Here is a 7,195-nt window from a genome sequence, read left to right on the forward strand (position 1 = left end):
TGGCAGTAATGCTTGCTGTCTGCTGTCAGTCAACACAAACCGTTCACACGGCGACAGATAAGGAGCAGGACACAGCAATCTTCAGACAGAAATGACACACTCACACAATAAGGGATAGTTTACCCCTTTTGAACTTAATTCTATCATTATATGCTCTATATCATGTCAGTTGGCACCTAAAAAAGTTTTGCTAATCACTGCAGCATAGAATGACTTATTTTATTAGCAAATTATCATTAACCATAAGGAACTAGCCACTTTTCATTTCAACAGTAGGAAACAAGCGGTGTTCTTTGTTCAGCAGAAACACTGCTAGTTAACTCCTTCTTTTAGACACAAAAATACAGAAGTATTATGGGACTCCCAGGCACAAAGATGACTACAGAACGGCTGATTTTTACAGAGCTGCTACAGCTAAAAAAAAACAGTGTTTATTCATGTTTCTCATACTCACACAGCCATCGTGTACATTCAGTATGGCTTCAAGCTTCAAGCGCTGGACAAATTCCCTTCTCCCTGTGTGGAAAGAAATGAAAAGTTAATAAGCAGTTTACTTCTCTGAAAACCAGGTGACAGGGATTTTACATGACTTTCCTTTAATTACACTAAGAAAATATACACACTGTGTTTTGCTGAAAGCAATCATTTTAGTCATTTTTGCCATCCATACCCTTCATTTGTTAGAGGGATGCACTCACCAGCATCCTCTCATATCCTACCAATAACGTTTCAGTGTGCGGTGAGACACGCCAGAAGTGTTCTGGGCAAGAAACACAGAATTTATGGACATTTCCTATTTGATTCCATTCCATATCGATCGATCCTGTTCTGTCTTCAATCCTGGAGTGCACTGCGCTCAAGAGGCCCCGAAACTGAATGTCACATACATCTCTGCAGCAACCGATTGTGGACAGTAGCCTACATTATTAATCCAACCTATGCTTTCCTTGCCTGCTGTGTTGTTCTGCAATTTCCCTTTGGGGATCAATAAAGTAATCTATCTATCTATCTATCTATCTATCGCCGCTATCCATGTCGAGAGAAATAAAATGCATGATTGTTGAAAGCATGAGCTAAAGGTGCGCAATGTCAAACTTCACTGTAACTTTTTTTCGCTTCACTGATGAAACTTTTGATGAAATATTCATGACATCATCACCACATTTTCTGAGGAGTCGGGTCCATTTCGCCATCCTTCCTCTTGTCAAAAAAAATCTATTCTTTCTCTCTGGCGTGCAGCAATTCCTACTCCACGACACCTGTTTGATTAGGCTGAACAGAGTTCAGAGTTCATGGTTGAATCAATCTCACAGACCTCACTGACAACTCCGAAGGCCCTCACCCACCACCCAGAAAAGACAGGTACAGACCCCAAACACCACCAACTAAAGTACATTACCTTGCCACAATTCCACTAGAATTACAGTGAAACCCTGTGCCCAACCCAGGGGCTGGCCCACCAAAACAGACGCAAGGACAGCATCATTCAAGAACCACGTTAAATGCATTGTCTAATCACAATTCCATTACAGCAACAATAGCCGGCATAATCTTCACTCAGTGGACTCACTACATAAAACAGACACAGGCAGGCAGTCAGTCAAAATTAAAACTATGTGTCTGAACATGGAGAGAAGGCGCTCTTTAAGGGGTAAGGACTGAATAAAAAAAAACAGAACCATTCATTTGCTTCTCTGTTGAACATAATCATAAAACTGCCATGGTTTGCACACAGAGCCTGTTGTTCACCTTTGTTGACCATGTGGGGTGAGGCATCACTGCCTCTGTATGCTGACACAGCTCCAGCCGATGCTATGACAGGTAATGAGACTGACAGGTGGCCACGCTAGGTGGCTGTGGTTATGATGGGACCAAAGCATGGATTCTCCACTCTCTTATAGTTTAAACATTCAGTGGGAAGCTCTGTGACCAGGGGATATTCCAAGTCTGTGGTTTAGAGGCAAACCTGGCTAAGTTAACCTAACCAAACCGGGGTAAGTTACCTCAGAGTAAGTGGTAACCCTAATATAAGAGCCCTATGGCTTCATAATGCTCCTCCATTCGGTTCGGTGGTGTGCCCTCACCAGATCACATGAGGAGAAAATGACTTTGTGATTGTCAAGTTTGCCCAATGTCAATGGCATCAAGCCCTCTCCAAAGCAGCTGTGGACACTATATGGACACCAGTGCAACTTCATCAAAAAGGCTTTGTACAAGTCGAGTTTGAAAGAGACAGGTGTCACCACCACATATGTTGTTACTGAAGGCACAGGAAGCAGAAGTTAAAGTTATTTTTTAACCGGGAATGATATTTAAACCGGGAATGATAAACACAAAGTTTACACAAACACACACACACACACACACACAGACAGACAAACACACACACACAACATTCTAGACTAGTCAAAATCTGAATACCTCTGATAAGCTCCTGACCTCTCTTCTTGCTTACAACGCAACCCCTCCTCCACCCACCCATATCAGAAGCTGGAGGGCTAAATTTAGTCCCGGACCTGAGTAACTGCCTGCCACCAGTTTGTTTTCCCCCAGTCAGACTGCAACCACTTATGTGTGTATTCCCAATCCATTAGCAGTGACAGCTCTGATACCTTGCCGACCAGCGCATCTAAAAACAGCACTTGCCAACTCCTCAAGCTCCACAGCCACTTTATCAGCAAACCAACACTACCCGTAAGGAGACTCCATATTTACCCCCCAGTGACAGAGTCACTAGTCAGCGAGGAAACTGAACACATGCTGAGTTCAGGGGATCCATGATGGAATCCCGAAGGTTGTTATGCAAGTGTGCTTTGATGTCAGCCAAGAGGCTCTGCCACTTCTATCTGGACAGTGGTATTGGGGACAAGGTGTCGTGTTCCACAGAGGACTTTGCTTTGAGTAGTGTTGGGGATACAGAATACCTCACAAGCATCACAACACAAGTCAGTGTCCATTACAGATACTAGGGCCTTTTCGTCCCTACAATCATTACCACAAAATACAGAGTACAAAGCTGGACAGTGCAAGACAAGCATGACCTATGTGTAGATCAAACAGAGCCTGGCTTCCTTTAGAACCACCTCACAAATGATGTTGACATCAAGTTGACAGGACAGACTTGAACACAGCAATCTCACACACAGGAAGGAACTCCAGCACTATGCCCCGTGTGAACCAGAGACACTCATGATTCAGAACCAAACTTCTCCTTTCTTCTCCTTTCCTTTCCTTTCAACCTCAGCATCATCCTTTCATTCAACCTTGATATTTTCTGTCAGTTCAGAGTCTTGACAGAAAAATCACAGGCTACTGAGAAAGAAAAAAAAAAAAGAGAAAAAAACTCCACACCGCTAAATCAAATAACGCCAGCCTGCTGAGTTTATTCCTCCCACATCTCCAGGCCTTTCTCTCCCTGGACCTCAAGACGTGGCTCCCACACTGTGTTTGCCTCCATGAAAAGTAGGCCTACTGTATGTCTACTGCTTGATTTATAGTTCTCGGGCATGAACTCCAACTCACTCACTCACTCACCTTCCCTCCTATTCACTCACAAAAACTCTCGGCTAATACGGCCCTATCGCAATATCTTTACGAGTCAACTTTCTGGTAAAGAAAATGTCTTGTTTGCATAGAGGTAACTATATTAGGTCATTATTGTAGGGTTACAGAAATGTTGACATTCAGACAATTTTCTGAGATAAACTATAAACACACAATATGACAAAAAGAATGACCCTTCATTTCTACGGATTCAACACTGACTGTGAGACTGGTTCGTCAGCAGCACTAGCCTTCATGTTGGCATCATTTATGAAACAGCACTGAATGACTAAGAGCTGCTTGACAGTGAAAATCAAAATCGACACTTTCGCACAGGTTTCGCAATGTGACCTTAAGCAGGAGACCATCCCACTGAAACCCACACATTAACAGAAGGAAATTGAGGATTGCTGAAGCGCTTTACGTGAGTGCCGTTGCTCAACAAAGTTGCATCAACACTTCCACTCTGGTTCATGCCATAGAATGTCTGGTAGCACACCCCAAAAAGGCATGACTCAACATGAAGTAGACCGAAGTAGGGATCAAAATGTTCATGACTGCAAAGATTAATGTATCCCGAATACCTGATTCATTTTAAAAACAATATATAAAGACAGCCTGGCTGACGTTTACGGATATTAATCTCTAAAAAGTCAGCCGAGGCTCCAAAGTCAGAATACTTGGCAGCAATCAGTAAGCCTTTCAACACATCTACAGAGAAATACATCATTCACAGCTGCCATAGATTGGGGTTGATGGTCGATAATGCTTCTGCACTGCAAACAACTCTCTCCTACTGAGCCTTTACAAATGGTTTTGAAACTACATCATCATCTCACCAATTCAGTCAGTCATGTGCTGAACGCATGGTGGGCTCATACACAAACTCCAAAGTGCTCAGAAGGTAAATTGCCTACATACAGGTCATAAAAATGGAATGAAAAAAGGATGACTTACAACCCTGTCAAATTAGCAGTCACATTTACATTGTAGTTTTAACTCAGAAGTGCTATTAATCTACCAGACTATTTAAAACAGCCAGAACACTATGAGGGGAAAAGGGGCCACTGAAAGTACACCAACATCTTAAATGTGTTAATGAAGCTGATGAAACTGGATTCATGAGTGTGTCATCGTTTAATTTTGGGGATTTCAAATTTCACTTCCATGTGGCATTCTTAATGACTTTGTTTATTGATTCTAGACCGAATGAAACTCACACAGGACTCACTACAACAGCACAATATTGCACAACTGGGACTAAACAAGCTGCAAAACCAATACAATATGAATTTGGGGTGGGTTGATATCCAGACAGTATTGACACAAATTGACAACTTGTGAGCCATTGTAGGTGCAGGCTGCACTTATTTGAAATGAGATCTGTCAGAGGATGGAAACTACAAACTAATTCACATCATCCTAAAGTGAGTAAAATAGCAAGTCTCGTCAACACATGAAATGCCCCTCATGCATGATGTATGTTATTAAAATGCTAAAATAATGACATAGTGTAACATTTCCTTAACTAAGAATAGTATGTGTCAGGTGCCTGTTAATACTACAGTTCACATCAAAAATATTTCTGTGTCATTGCAAACCTAAATTGTGCATAATGACCCTGGAAATGACCAAACAAAACATTACAACATGCCTTCCTTGATGACCATCACATCAGCAGCAAGAATAGCTGCAATGGAAACTCTAGGTGAATGCCATGGATATGCCTTCAGGTTACTTGGCTGAACCATATACTACCTAAATGCCTTATAGTGCAATGCCTTGTAGTTGAAATATCAAAATGCCTTGTAGTTGAAATATCAAAATGCCTCTAGCGGTGTAACAAAATAAAGAACAAAGAAGCAAAAAACAACGAAGCCTCGATACTCCAGATACATTATTTTATCACCAACCGAATTGTAGTGCATTTATTGTAGGTCTGGAGTTGTACTATACATCACTATACATTTCTTTGAATTGTCTTTTTGTTTTTTCCTGGATAGGCTATATCACGTCATAATCTACAATTCACTTTTTGCAAAGGGCATGGATTTGCATGGGAAAAGAGACTCAAATGACACCATTAAACTGTAGAGCGAGCATAAAAATTTAATATTGAAATAACAGGAAACAGAAAAATTGCAAGAATAGGAAGTCCTATGCAGGTACAAATTCATACGCATAGTCTTCTACTAGATTTCTTGATATTTCAAGAGTCCCAAACTGTGTAAAGGTTGGTAACTATCCTCTCTTAAATCTAAAATCCTTGGATCCCCCAACTGCACTTCTGTTTTCTTGAGAATGAGATTACAGAAGTACGCAGAGGCGAGGTACTGTGAGAGACCATCAAAACAACGACTTGATTGACAGCGTCATTTGGTTATTGAGCCTATTTGACGTTTACCCTTTTGCTGTTTAAACTTCTACGAGTAGCGTTAATGTAATGTTGCTTCAAGCGTGTACTCGTGCATTTAAACAAAATACACAGAGATCAGCGACTGAGATGGCAGGCTATCAAGAGAAGCAGAGCAGTGAAGCCTGCCACCAAGAACTAACCTATACTAACTAGCTCATAAGGAAGCTAGCGTCTCTGCAAGTTCCAAGCTAGGTAGTTAGCTAAGCCAGTTGAAGGGTACCGTAAATTGCCTAATGTAAAATGGTTTAATATAGAACACATATGTTTAGGTACCAAAGTAAGTGTAGTGTCCCCTGCTGTGCAACGCTGTTAACTGACAATGTCAAACCATCCTGAATAACTTAACGATACATAAATCGCATTAGGTTGCTATGCTTCCAGCTATCTGGCTAGCTCAAAAGCTGTAACGTCGCGGTCATGTTACGCACGCCACATTCCCTTGTTGGTTATCCTGCAAGCTAGCTTAAATTCATTCACCCAGTTACTTAGTCATATTAAATACAAGTATTTCTTACCTATATAGTTGATCCTTAGAACACTTGGGTCACTATACCCAATGGATCTCTTCCTTACATCCCAAACCAGGTTACCGGGGCAGGACATTGTGCTCGAAGCTCCTCTTCTCTTTTAAAAACAGCATCGAAAGGATGGAAAGCTAACAAATAATGATCTCTGTCTCCTTTACTTTATTTTGGGATCCCGAACGTCCTGTTTATCATCGAGTTAAAGAACATATGAGAGCGCAATAAGTTGGGGTTGATTCTCCTTTCCCATTTAGCACGCTCAACACCTACCAACTGCATCCCAAGGTTCCCCAAAGCCCTCTCAATGCTGTCCAGTCTGTTGTTTGTTATTTAGCTGCAATCAAGCTACTCTCTCTCTCTTGTGTCAAATCCCCACGTCCAATGAACTGCAAGGTCCAACAAACGCAGACATCTAGGGGGGGTTGGAGTACATCATAACTGCGCATTGCTCAGTACCTTCTACGCAAAGCGTGCTATCATCGTCGCCTCTCCAAAGCGTGCCTTCAAATCAAGCACACTGAAAATATTGTTGCATGAATTATATAAAACAATGGCGTTACTCCCCCAAAAGAATAACATTTATGACCCAGATGTTTTAAAATTATATTGACCACCGATTACCTTTAAAGACAGAGGGTTGTTTTAAGAAGCCTTAACGAACCAAAACAAATAATGCAATACTTTATTGCCTTTAATCTGTGTAACCTACGCC

At 41.5% G+C, this 7,195-nt stretch overlaps 1 protein-coding gene across 4 annotated transcripts in view; it reads right to left on the bottom strand.

The window, feature by feature from the left end:
- Nucleotides 1-6,959, bottom strand: part of dcaf6 (ddb1 and cul4 associated factor 6) — a 39,643-nt gene extending 32,684 nt beyond the window's left edge. For 2 of the 4 annotated variants that reach the window (XM_012837573.2, XM_012837570.2), the window contains exons 1-2: nt 6,475-6,957; nt 455-516 (exon numbers count right to left, since the gene is read on the bottom strand). In XM_012837573.2, the coding sequence (XP_012693027.2) occupies nt 455-516; nt 6,475-6,562 (150 nt within the window). In that variant the 5' untranslated portion in view covers nt 6,563-6,957. Of the gene's footprint in view, nt 1-454; nt 517-6,474 lie in introns of all 4 variants that reach the window. The other 2 variants (XM_012837569.2, XM_012837572.3) reach the window with 2 other exon arrangements.
- Between the last annotated feature and the right edge of the window lie 236 nt (nt 6,960-7,195).

Source organism: Clupea harengus, chromosome 2 (assembly GCF_900700415.2).
Source record: "Clupea harengus chromosome 2, Ch_v2.0.2, whole genome shotgun sequence".
Taxonomy (NCBI): Eukaryota; Metazoa; Chordata; class Actinopteri; order Clupeiformes; family Clupeidae; genus Clupea; species Clupea harengus.